This window comes from Salmo salar, chromosome 21 (assembly GCF_965601325.2).
Source record: "Salmo salar chromosome 21, fSalSal1, whole genome shotgun sequence".
In the NCBI taxonomy this organism is placed as follows: Eukaryota; Metazoa; Chordata; class Actinopteri; order Salmoniformes; family Salmonidae; genus Salmo; species Salmo salar.
Genome location: NC_138311.1, coordinates 21338702 through 21352479, shown reverse-complemented (window position 1 = coordinate 21352479; position 13778 = coordinate 21338702). Strand labels below are relative to the sequence as shown.

General features: G+C 44.6%; 1 protein-coding gene across 14 annotated transcripts in view; it reads right to left on the bottom strand.

The window, feature by feature from the left end:
- The window catches only part of tns1b (tensin 1b), a 313864-nt gene that overhangs the window by 18130 nt on the left and 281956 nt on the right, over positions 1-13778 (bottom strand). For all 14 annotated transcript variants that reach the window (XM_014164411.3, XM_014164404.3, XM_014164409.3 and 11 more), the window contains 5 exons: positions 11478-11655; positions 9216-10423; positions 4652-4738; positions 3239-3367; positions 1357-1452 (listed from right to left, as the gene is read on the bottom strand). In XM_014164411.3, the coding sequence (XP_014019886.1) occupies positions 1357-1452; positions 3239-3367; positions 4652-4738; positions 9216-10423; positions 11478-11655 (1698 nt within the window). The remainder of the gene's footprint in view (positions 1-1356; positions 1453-3238; positions 3368-4651; positions 4739-9215; positions 10424-11477; positions 11656-13778) is intronic.

Sequence of the window (13778 nt, the reverse complement as noted above, 5' to 3'; positions counted from 1 at the left end):
GGAGCTGCTCTTCCTCCCGGGGAAGGACTCCCCGTTCCATGATCTCGCCATCACGGTTGACAACTCCCTTGTGTCCTCCTCCCAGAGTGCTAAGAACCTTGGCGTGATCCTGGACAACACCCTATCGTTCTCCACTAACATCAAGGCGGTGACCCGATCCTGTAGGTTCATGCTCTACAACATTCGCAGAGTACGACCCTGCCTCACACAGGAAGCGGCGCAGGTCCTAATCCAGGCACTTGTCATCTCCCGTCTGGATTACTGCAACTCGCTGTTGGCTGGGCTCCCTGCCTGTGCCATTAAACCCCTACAACTCATCCAGAACGCCGCAGCCCGTCTGGTGTTCAACCTTCCCAAGTTCTCTCACGTCACCCCGCTCCTCCGCTCTCTCCACTGGCTTCCAGTTGAAGCTCGCATCCGCTACAAGACCATGGTGATTGCCTACGGAGCTGTGAAGGGAACGACACCTCCATACCTTCAGGCTCTGATCAGGCCCTACACCCAAACAAGGGCACTGCGTTCATCCACCACTGGCCTGCTGGCCCCCCTACCTCTGAGGAAGCACAGTTCCCGCTCAGCCCAGTCAAAACTGTTCGCTGCTCTGGCAACCCAATGGTGGAACAAGCTCCCTCACGACGCCAGGACAGCGGAGTCAATCACCACCTTCCGGAGACACCTGAAACCCCACCTCTTTAAGGAATACCTAGGATAGGATAAAGTAATCCTTCTAACCCCCCCCCCCCTTAAAATATTTAGATGCACTATTGTAAAGTGGTTGTTCCACTGGATATCATAAGGTGAATGCACCATTTTGTAAGTCGCTCTGGATAAGAGCGTCTGCTAAATGACTTAAATGTAAATGTAAATGTAAATGTTGTCAGAAGGACCAGTTCTGATAGGTCTGAAAAAAGATTCTATCAACGTTCTTGAATCCTTCTGTCCTCTCCCCACTTCCCTATCAAAACGTCAGAGTGAAGCGAGGAGAGTATTGGGAGAGAATATCCGTGCAGAAGAAAAACCTTGGATCTCCTCCTCCAATGCTCTCCTTTTTTCCCTCTGTGTGAGTGTGCACATAGCCACGGGTAATAGGGTTTCTGCGGGTGCTGTAGCACCCCTTGAAAGATAGGAATAAAAATATATATATTTTTGTAAAAAATTATTTTGTTCACAAAAGTAGTGCATTGGGCCTTTACTATACCTGTATTAGCAGACCCATATAGCTGTCTGTAGTGCTGGCCCTCCAAAAATGTCAGCACCCCCCATCAACAAAATAAATCACAACACCCCCACCCCCAAACTACTTACTGCAGCTATGCGCATGCATATGTGTGTGTGTAGGGGTTAAAGGTGACTCACCAAAATAAGGTTCGTTGGGACATCCCTTCAGCTTCACTCCCTTAGGACTTGTCTCAATCAGGAAGTGCCTCACCAGCTCATTAGTGTTGTCACCAGCTACAGGGGCCCCCGAAGGGCAAAACAATATAGGGAAAACAAAAGAACAACACACCGGTGAGCCCATTTATGGTATGTAGACATCACCTCATATGGGAAGGTATTATATTTTATAGACTTCTTTCTTTACCCCACCTGACAACAGGCCAAAACAGAGACTAAAATCGGATTTTTAATGGAATGTTCTAGGATGAGCTAAGTGGCTAGTTAAGATTGGCCTCTTGGCAGAAAAATAAACTGTGCTTACAACATTCTCCTCCCTTCGTGTGTGTGTGTGTCCGTGCGTGCACAGTGTTGACCTAGAACATTCTCCTCCCTTTGTGTGCACACACAAAAAAAGGAGGTTTACTCAAGGGTTCTTTGGGAAGGGTGATGGTTCTAGGTGTAACCATAATGACTTTAGCTAATCAATGGTTCTTTACAGTTCACAAAAGGGTTATTTGCTCTTTTAGTGATAATTAAAAGGTAGAGGAGGTGGCTCACTAGAATAATTTGGGGCGTGGTTTGCGCTCAGCCCGTTTTTGTGCAACCGTGAGTGAAAGTGTCATTCCAGTTTATCTAATGTGTTGTGTTATTAAACATTATGGCCAGTGATGGTGTCTTGTGAAAGACTGAGAACAGTTGTGTCAATTGAGAACGGTTCACTAAATCAGTCAGTGGTGCTCAATTCTCTCCTCCTGGACCACCAGCTGTTCCACAGGTACAGTAGCTCACTTGACTCAATGTGTCAATTAACACAATAACACCTATGGAATTTTAACAATATAATATGGCTGACCAGAATATAAAACCCTGTATGGTTCTTCAAAAGTATCTAAAACAAACTTTTCAGATTGAGAGATGTTCTTTATAGAACCATTCTCCATAAAGGTTCTATAAAGAACCATAAAAAGGGTTCTATATAGCTGTAACTATAGCGGAACCCTTTTTTGGTGCTATATATAACCTTTTTAAATTGTTCTTTATAGAACCTTACGAAAGGGTTATTTATAGCACCATACTGGTTCCATTTAGAACCTTATGAGCATGGTTACAGAACCTTCAAAAAAAGTGTTCTATATAGCACCAAAAAGGGTTCTGTTATGGTTACAAGCCAAATAACTGGCACTATTAAGAACCATTATGTGTGTGTGTGTGTGTGTGTGTGTGTGTGTGTGTGTGTGGGGGGGGGGGGGCGCACGCGCGCGCGCAGGCAGACGTGTGCAGGCGTCCACGTGTGTAGAGGAGACATTCCAATCCACTCCCAGTTATCCCTGCTCTTCTAGGTGTTATTGGAAACATCACAGGCACCTCATACCTTAACGACAGTATTAAGACCCAGAGTATATGTTTAGTAGTGCTATTCGACTGTACAGCCAGACTCTGCTGGAGTAACGATATGCTTTCATCGGGCCCCTCAAAAACACATGATCCACTTCAGAGTTTGTTGATTGATTGATTTAATACGTGAGAGATTGTGAACGTCATTCAAAATGTGGTTGTTCTTTGTATGATTTCACTGTGGACTGTGTGTGTGTGTGTGTGTGTCTCCTTATATGTAGGGCCACAAGATGACACAACATCACAGAGGTGTAGAGGGCTAATATAATTTTCCATCAGCAATTGCAGGTACAGTATATGAAAGCTGGAGACCAGTTGGTGATCCAGTACATTTTACGTTTGAGTAATTTAGCAGACGCTCTTATCCAGAGCTATTTAAAGTTAGTGCATTCATCTTAAAACAGCTAGGAGAGACAACCACATATCACACTCATGTGTTCATAACAAGTGGGAAACTTGGAAGTACCTTTCTTGGTCTGCTGTACAGTGGGAGGAGGAGAGGCCACTTTCATGGCCAGGCCATAGGCCCCTCGGAAGGAGTGACTGTCCCGAATGACAAAGGCCCCGGGCTCTCTCTCTCTCAGCAGGCTGATGGCTGCAATACACAATAATACATGATTCAATAAAATAACACTTTATGTATCCCCTCAGAGGAAAGTAAGAAACTATTGCCAGATCATACATCCCTTTGGATATAACACAGAGAGGAGAAGAAACAAGGAAAAGGAAGAGGCTAGGTGAGGTTTCTGGGGGAGAGAGGGAGGGGGTGAAAAATTATTCTGAAGAGGAGGGGGAGTCGGAAGGGGATGAGGAGGAAACTTTCCTTGGAAAGGAAGGAAGACCTTTTGTGATCCCATATTTCAATGTAACTACGGGGGAGAGTTATTAACTGTTGTCTTGTTCAACAAAACAACATGTATTGCATCTCTAACATGCAATTCTATATATCCCTATATGTCCAAATATGACATTTCTTAGACTCTGTAAGTAAGGTAGATATACAGTACATGCAGATGTTCCCTAGCCACTTAGATTAATGGAGTACATATGGTGTGTGTGTGCGTGTGTGTGTGTGTGCGCGCGTGCATCTGATCTGAATGTGTGATGTCATCGCAGCGGAGCATGTGCTTGTGTTTAAGGCTATCTCCATTGACATTTTATTCATTTAGCAGACGTTCCATCCCAGATGATCTAATCCAATAAGAGAGTGTGAGCAGAAGCAGATGTTGGGGCCAACAGTGGTGACCTCACAGTGAAACATACAGGAGAAGAGAACAGAATAGGGTCATTTAGGACATCTGTGTGTGGAGAGGATGTGTCAGAAGAATCCAAAAGGGTTTACATCAGACACACATCCTAACATCTCTCCTGGTTACTAAATAAATAACATTCTCGGCCACATTTTACCTTAGATAGGTCTTATGCTAGCTAGAGGAACAACTAGTGGGATAACTAAGGTAACTGTTCTGTGACAAGCTAGTAACTACACTCTTAGAAAACAAAGTTGCTATCTAGAACCTAAAAGAGTTCTTTGGCTGTCCCAATAGGATAACCCTTTGAAGAACCAGTTTTAGTTCCGGGTAAAACCGTTTCGGTTCCAGGTAGAACCCTTTCCACAGAGGGATCTACATGGAACCCAAAAGAGTTCTACCTGAAACCAAAAAGGGTTCTACCTGGAACCAAAAAGGGTTCTCATATGGGGAGAGCTGAAGAACCCTTTTGGAACCTTTTTTTCTAGGAGTGTAGTACATACCATTACACAGCAGTTACTACTTAATACTCTAATTTCTACGCATTTTCTTGGAAAACTGAATTATCATAAAACCTACTGTATGTGCTACCTTTAATCTCTTCCCTCTATGACAAGAGGCACAATTACCTTGTTCACGGGAGATGTCAGGCTTGTACCAGAACTTGGAAGTGTCCTGAACAAACTTTACATTCAGCCTGGTCTCGGGACTCCCGTCTAAGAGAAGAAAGAACGAGGTGTGTTGAAAACATGTGTAGATTTAACCTAAATCATTTAGCCATTTCACCATGTGAAAAGAGGTATGTTTATATGATACTTCGTAAATGCTGCATGTCACATTACATTGAATCAAGTCCAAAGTCTCAGTATTCTTATTTATTTATTTTTACCTTTATTTAACCAGGTTAGACTCGTTGAGATAAAAATACATTTTTCAAAAAAGACCTGGACGAAGACAGCAGCAGTGATGCTTCATGAGGGTCATCCTGACCAAGACCCTGTGCAGATAATCCAATCTACATATCAACTGGACTTCCAGTTGTGTAGAGATTAGCGAATCTGCGCTATTAGTGAGTTAGCTCCTAGCGTCAACCCTCAGTATCTCTGTCTCTCGCAAACACACCGGTATCTGTATCTGTGACCATATTAGTAGTTGCTGGTTTAACTCTTCTCCCAGTATACTCAGTATAACCCAGAATGGAGCTTTGAAACCACTGCAGATGCAGAAATGGCTGCCAAACAAGGCTCTGGGCCGGATGCCAGTTCTATCTGAACCTAGCATCTGGGACTGGCTGGGCTGCCTGGGAGATGCATTCATTCCTTCATCTGCTCTGCAATGTGTTTACGGAGAAAGTAAGTGTGTCCAACTTATAAACCGCCTGCTCAGCTAAAGCCATGCGAGTATGACCGCATTCACTTTACTTCACTATACTTTGCTGGCTCTACCAACTTCGTCTGCTTTCACAGAAAAATGTGCGTATGAAAACAGATGTATTTACATTGTACTTATATAGTTAGGTACTAGTGCAATTATAGTTTAGGTATGCATTGTTACATATGTACTGGCAAAGAATATACCCGTTTGCGGTTTGCATAAGTTTCATAAGTAATGTATTTGTAAAAAACATATATACACTACCGTTCAAAAGTTTGTGGTCACTTAAAAATGTCCTTGTTTTTGAAAGAAAAGCACATTTTTTGTCCATTAAAATAACAACAAATTGATCAGAAATACAGTGTAGACATTGTTAATGTTGTAAATGACTATTGTAGCTGGAAACGGCAGATTTTTTTGGAATATCTACGTAGACGAACAGAGGCCCATTATCAGCAACCATCACTCCTGTGTTCCAATGGCACGTTGTGTTAGCTAATCCAGGTTTATCATTTTAAAAGGCTAATTGATCATTAGAAAACCCCTTTGTAATTATGTTAGCACAGCTGAAAACGGTTGTGCTGATTAAAGAAGCAATAAAACTGGCCTTCTTTAGGCTAGTTGAGTATCTGGAGCATCAGCATTTGTGGGTTCGATTACAGGCTCAAAATGGCCAGAAACAAAGACTCTCTTCTGAAACTCGCCAGTCTATTCTTGTTCTGAGAAATGAAGGCCATTCCATGCGAGAAATTGTCAAGAAACTGAAGATCTCGTACAACACTGTGTACTACTCCCTTCACAGGACAGCGCAAACTGGCTCTAACCAGAATAGAAAGAGGAATGGGAGGCCCCGGTGCACAACTGAGCAAGAGGACAAGTACATTAGAGTGTCTAGATTGAGAAACAGACGCCTCACAAGTCCTCAACTGGCAGCTTCTAGGCAGAGTTGCAAAGAAAAAGCCATATCTCAGACTGGCCAATAAAAATAAAATATTAAGATGGGCAAAATAACACAGACACTGGACAGAGGAACTCTGCCTAGAAGGCCAGCATAACGGAGTTGCCTCTTCATTGTTGACGTTGAGACTGGTGTTTTGCGGGTACTATTCAATGAAGCTGCCAGTTGAGGACTTGTGAGGCGTCTGTTTCTCATCATGATAAACTTGGATTAGCTAACACAACATGCCATTGGAACACAGGAGTGATGGTTGATGATAATGGGTCTCTGTACGCCGATGTAGATATTCCATAAAATAATCTGCCGTTTCCAGCTACAATAGTCATTTACAACATTAACAATGTCTACACTGTATTTCTGATCAATTTGATGTTATTTTAATGGTATTTTTTTATGTTGCTTTTCTTTCAAAAACAAGGACATTTCTAAGTGACCCCAAACTTTTGAACGGTAGTGTATATTGTGGCTAAACACATATCATACGTTTATCCTAAATATATAGTTACCGAGAAGGTAAAATCAGCTTATTAAATTGTTATTATCATGCAGTTTCACGTTAATTACCCACTTTAAAGAATATACAGTGCCCTCCGTAATTTTTGGGACAGTGAAGCATTTTTTCTTCTTTTAGCTCTATACTCCAAAAGTTTGGATTTTAAATCAAACAATGACTATCCGGTTAAAGTGCAGACCGTCAGCTTTAATTTGAGGGTTTATCGGGTGAACCGTTTAGAAATTACAGCACATTTTGTACATAGTCCCCCCCATTTTAGGGGAGCAAAAGTATTGGGACTAATTGACTTACATGTCTATTAAAGTAGTAAACATTTAAGTATTTGGTCCAATATTCATAGCACACAATGATTTATTACATCAAGCTTGTGACGCTACAAACTTGTTGGATGCATTTGCTGTTTGTTTTGGTTGTGTTTCAGATGATTTTGTGCCCAATAGAAATACTAAACTTTTTACTACTTTAATACACATACACAGTACCAGTCAAAGGTTTGGACACACCTACTCATTCAAGGGTTTTTCTTATTTTCTACTATTTTCTACATTGTAGAACAATAGTGAAGACATAAAAACTCTGAAATAACACATATGGAATCATGTAGTAACCAAAAAAGTGTTAAACAAATCAAAATATATTTTAGATTATTCAAAGTAGCTGCCCTTTGCCTTGATGACAGCTTTGCACACTCCTGGGATCCTCTCAACCAGCTTCCCTTGGAATGCTTTTCCAACAGTCTTGAAGGAGTTCCTGCATACGCTGAGCACTTGTTGACTGTTTTTACTTCACTATGCGGTCCAACTCATCCCAAGCCATCTCAATTGGGTTGAGGTCAGTTGATTGTGGTGGCCAGGTCATCTGATGCAGCACTCCACCCTCCTTCTTGGTCAAATAGCCCTTACACGGCCTGGAGGTGTGTTGGGTCATTGTCCTGTTGAAAAACTAATGATAGTCCCACTAAGCGCAAACCAGATGGGATGGCATATTGCTGCAGAATGCTGTGGTAGCCATGCTGGTTAAGTGTGCCTTGAATTTTAAATAAATCACAGAGTGTCACCAGCAAAGCACCCCCACACCATCACACCTCCTTCTCCATGCTTCACAGATGGAACCACACTTGCAGAGATCATCCGTTCACCTACTCTGCATCTCACAAAGACACGGCGTTTGGAACCAAAAAATATCAAATTTGGACTCATCAGACCAAAGGACAGATTTCCATCGGTCTAATGTCCATTGCTCGTGTTTCTTGGCCCAAGGAAGTCTCTTCATCTTACTGGTGTCCTTTAGTAGTGGTTTCTTTGTAGCAATTCGACCATGAAGGCATGATTCACGCAGTCTCATCTGAACAGCTGATGTTGAGATGTGTCTGTTACTTGAACTCTGTGAAGCATTATTTGGGCTGCAATTTCTGGTAACTCTTCTTTTCCTGTGGCGATCCTCATGATAGCCAATTTCATCACAGCACATGATGCTTTTTGCAACTGCACTTGAAGAAACCTTCATAGTTCTTGACAATTCCCGGATTGACTGACCTTCATGTCTTAAAGTAATGATGGACTGTCGTTTATCTTTGCTTATTTGAGCTGTTCTTGACAGAATATGGACTTGGTCTTTTACCAAATAGGGCTACCTTCTGTATACCACCCCTATCTTGTCACAACACAACTGATTAGCTCAAATGCATTTAGAAGGAAAGAAATTCCACAAATGAACTTTTAACAAGGCACACCTGTTAATTGAAATGCATTCCAGGTGACTACCTCATGAAGCTGGTTGAGAGAATGCCAAGAGTGTGCAAAGCTGTCATCAAGGCAAAGGGTGGCTACTTTGAAGAATCTCAAATATATTTTGATTTGTTTAACACTTTTTTGGTTACTACATGATTCCATATGTATTGTTTCATAGTTTTGATGTCTTCACTATTATTCTACAATGTAGAACATAATACAAATAAATAAAAACCCTGGAATGAGTAGGTGTGTCCAAACTTTTGACTGGTACTGTAAGTGAATTTGTCCCAATACTTTTGGGGGGACTATGTACAAAAAGTGCTGTAATTTCTAAACGGTTAACCCAATATGGATTAAAATACCCTCAAATGAAAGCTGACAGTCTGTACTTTAACCTCATAGTCATTGTTTGATTTCAAATCCAAACTTTTGGAGTATAGAGTCAAAAGAAGAAACAAATGCCTTACTGTCCCAATAATTACAGAGAGCACTGTATCATCCTTGAGAATACACTGATCTTCACTTCCTGTTTCGCTGAGGATGTCAGTGCTAGTTGGGGTGCTCTTTGCTACAGTAGTAGCTAAGTTTTAAGAGGGTTTTCAAGGTGGTCTTACCAGACATGTTAAACTTGGAGAAGTCTGGCAGTGTTTGAAAGTAGCTGGTGCTGGGTGTGCTCCCTCCACTCGACATAGGTGAGGACATTTTCCCGTTCAGCGTGCCGTAAGAGAGCCCCCCGTTGGGCCTCTCCCCGCTCGACATGCGCCTCTTCTCTGGCAGCTGGGGCTGAGCCTGCGCCGGGGGGGCCGGGCTGCCCTGCCTTAGCCCCATCACCATCCCCCCGTCCAGGTAGCCCGCAGGGGAGAGGGGGAAGGAGGGCGTGGAGGGTGGGTGGTATCCTGAGGAGCTGCTCTGTCGGGACAGGGTGCCGTGCCTCTCGTCCGGGGTGGTGTAGCCGCTACTATGCAACATAGGGTGTCGGTCCAGACTCGGACTGCGTTGTGAAATCTGTCCGAGGGACGTGTGGTGGTCCAGCACCGGACTATTACCACTGCCCTGCTGGTGGGTGAGGGATGGCTGTCGACTCAGCACCGGACTGCTCTGGATACTGCTCTGGATAGGCTGGCTGTAGGTGAGGGAGGGCTGGCGGCTGAGCACGGGGCTGCCCTGGGAGGCCTGCGTCAGGGATGGTTGTCGGCTCAGGACAGGGCTCCTCTGGGGCATGGAGGGCTGTCGACTCAGCACTGGGCTGGACTGTGTCCCCTTGGACACACACGGGTTATAGTGGTGGCGGCCCAACACGGGACTTCCCGCCATTACCATCCCAGGGATCCCAAACTCCACAAAGCCATTGGCAGGTGAGGGTTGGTGGCCCATGACAGGGCTGCCGTGATTGGTGGGCTGGTGCCGATGTTGGAGAGAGGGGCTGTTGGAGTCGTGATGCAGTGTGTGGAGAGTTCCTGATCCTGGCGAGGGGTGGACAGCCAAAGGGCTTTCCCGGGGGTGTACCTCCGGCTGTGCCTGGGGAGGGCTGGGGTCGGTGGAGATGTAACTCCCCATGAGGCCACTGGGACCTAGGTAGGAGGGCGTGGTGGTGGGGGAGCACAGGGTGGGGGAGTTGGAGCTCAAGTAGGAGGGGGTAGGGGTACCCTGGGCTTGAAGGAAGGGAGATGGGGTTCCCAGGGCCTGGAGGTAGGGCTTGGGAATAGCGACGGAGGTGGGAGTGGGGGTGGGGGATGCGCCCTCAGAAGGCTGGGAACGGAAGCCGGAGTCACTGGCCGCTTGCGAGGGGATGTTTGCACGGCTGTCAGCCAATTGTTGCTCTCTGAGGGAGAAAGAGAGACAGAGACACTCAAACACAGTGTATGGAAAGACAACAACAGTAGAATTAACTAAATGCAATATTAACACCTATGGATCCCTTGCTATCTATAAACATGTAGTATATTTCAGGAATACTGGTTCCTTACCAATGTCATGTAGTGTAACCAGTGTATGTTTAAAGTCATTTAATATACACTCATTAAACAATTTATTAGGTACACTCATGAAGTACGGTTCGGACCCCCCACTGCCTCCAGAACAGCCTGAACACTTCGGGGAATGGAAACATTGCTCAATTGGTTTAAAGGGAGCTAACGTGTGCCAGGAAAACATACTCCACACAATTACACTACCGCCACCAGCCTGTCGCATTGACACCAGGCATGATAGGGCCATGGCCTCATGCTGCTTATGCCAAATCCTGATTCTCCCATCAACATGACGCTACAGGAACCGGGATTTGTCAGACCAGGCAATGTTTTTCCACCCCTTAATAGTCCAGTTTTGGTGATTGCGAGCCCACTGGAGCCGCTTCTTCTTGTTTTTAGCTGAAAGGAGTGGAACTGGTCGTCTGCTGAATTCCAAGGTGCCATTCTGCACACCACTGTTATACTGCGTAATTATTTGCTTGTTTGTGGCACGCCTGTTAGCTTGCACGGTTCTAGCCAATTTGATTCGAACTCATTATCGAGCTGTTTTTGCCCACAGGACTGCTGCCGACTGGATGTTTTTTGTTTGTCGTGCCATTCTCGGTAAACCCTAGACACTGCCGTGAGTGAAAAGCCCAGGAGGCCGGCCGTTTCTGAGATACTGGAACCGGTGCACTTGGTACCTACGATCATACCACAATCAAAGTCGCTTAGGTCACGCGTTTTGCCCATTCTAACATTCAATCGAACAGTAACGGAATGCCTCGTTGCCAGTCTGCCTGCTTTATATAGCAAGCCAGTTCCACGTGACTCACAGTCTGTAGGAGCGAACCATTTTCGTGAACGAGCGTACCTAATAAACTGGCCATTGAGTGTATGTATTAATGTTGTTTGCTTCGTACTCACCCCTCTGAGCTGTGGATTGGGCTGCTGCTAGACAGTGGGGGGTTGAGGGTCGGGGCAGGGTCAGTGGTCGTCTGTCTGGCCAAGATCTCTCCTGGAGGGGTGAGGGTCACAGGTGACCCTGGTGGTCCCCCGCCGGCCACCGCTGATCTGGCCACCGACTCCACATAGCTCCGCGGCTCTGAAGAGATACAGACTTGGCCATTAAGTGTGATTTAATTTCAGTGTGTACTGTCGTGAAGGTGAAGTTGTCTTCACAGGATGGCTGCACTTTCCCCCTAAACAGTGACAATTCTGTTCTTGTGAACATGCCATAAACTATCAAATGTGTTTTCTTCACTGAATTCAGTATTAGTGAGTTGTTTGGATATCAAGATTTACTGCACTTTGGGTATACACTCTATCTTTAATATAATATTTAAACTCCTACAAATGGGACTACAAAGTTAAGAGTTTAGCAGTCCAGAGAACCTATGAAGCAACAATGGGCTTTAGGCTGTCGTTAAATTACTCCTCCTTCATTGAAATTATCAATGAAATGCCCCCTCGACATTCCAGTGATGTCCACAAGAGCCTATCAAAAGCACAGTCTGCTAGATCTGAAACACACGCTAGACTAGAATCTTCTGGAGGGAACAGTATTGCCCACAACAATGACTCCATGGCAAATACAGTGACTGAATGGAACAAGAGGGATGGTGTCCATAACAGCAATGAGCAAACACAATACGGAACAAAGAAATGGAGAAAAAGTGCATCGTTGTAAGGAATTGTGAAGTAACACCTGAAATGGGTGGAGGACAGTTGGATGGGAGAAGAGGGGAAAAAGAGTGAGGCTCTGCGTTCGTCTATGATAAGGGTTCTCTGGGGAAGTAAAAAAAATGCTTGATGATTGGGCGATGTCCTTACCTTCCTCGTCCTCACTATTTTCAGCGTCTGAGGCGCCGTGACGGACGGAATTCAAAGAAAAAAAGTGAAACAAGGAGTCAAGAACAAGAAGAGAGAGATAACGGGAGGGAAGAAAGGAATGAGAAGGGAGGAAGAGGATGAGAAGTAGTGTAAGGTAGCCAGAGAAGGGAGGGGAGGAAAAGAGGTTCATGGGAGAAAGAAAGAAGACAAAGTATGATGTGTGATAGATGATGTAGAGAGGGAAGAAAATTAGTCAAAGTTATATTCAAGCATCTGTAGTTTAACTACAGATGTGTGTGTGTGTGTGTTTGTGTGTGTGTGTGTGCGTGTGTGTATATGTCAGCGCTGGAATAGTCAGCGCAGAAGGAACTACTGAGCAGTGGGGTCCACATTTCGTGAGCCAAGTCAAACATCCCTCCGAGAGCCCAAGCACCTCATCCAGTAATGAGATATTATTGCTCCTGCCTCCGCTAGAACCAAACACTCCATAAAGGCTTAGAGGAGACAATAAAAAAAGAGCGCATGTTCAAAGGAGTCATTTGTTGAAATTATATTTCTGGGGGCTCTCTCACATTAGGCCTGTCGGCTGTGTAAACATGGGGCTCGTCGCTTTGAAGACTGGATTTACATGCAACCCTATGAAGGTGAGCCATAAATCAAGCTTTCATTCACATTCCTAGGTCACTAAAATCAACCCCAATATAACCACATATGATACAAAAACACTGCTCAATTTACAAGCACTGGTGATCTCACTGGTGAACTGTTTCACAGAAAAGGTGTCTCAAGCTAAAGCTAGGTTGCTATGCTAGCCTTTCTAGCCCTCAAGGGAATGGTGCTAGCTAGCCACACTCTCTAGATTTAGCCCTATGCTAACAATCATTGAGGCCTCAAGGGTGTAGCACTATGCTAGTAGATGCTATGCTTACATTTTAGCACTATGCTGCACTATATATACAGAAGTATGTGGACACCTCTTCAAATGAGTGTATTCAGCTATTTCAGCCACACATGCAATCTCCATAGACAAACATTGGCAGTAGAATGGCCTTACTGAAGAGCTCAGTGACTTTCAACATGGCACCGACATAGGATGCCACCTTTCCAACAAGTCAGTTCATCAAATTTCTGCCCTGCTAGAGCTGCCCCGATCAAATGTAAGTGCTGTTATTGTGAAGTGGAAACGTCTAGGAGCAACAATGTCTCAGCCGCGAAGTGGGAGACCACACAAGCTCAGAGAACGGGGCACCGAGTGCTGAAGTGCGTAGCACCTAAAAATAATCTGTCCTCGGTTGCAACACTACCTACTGAGATCCAAACTGCCTCTGGAAGCAACGGAGGATGCCAGGAGAACGCTACCTGCCCCAAACACAGATTTGTCCGTCGGACTGCCAG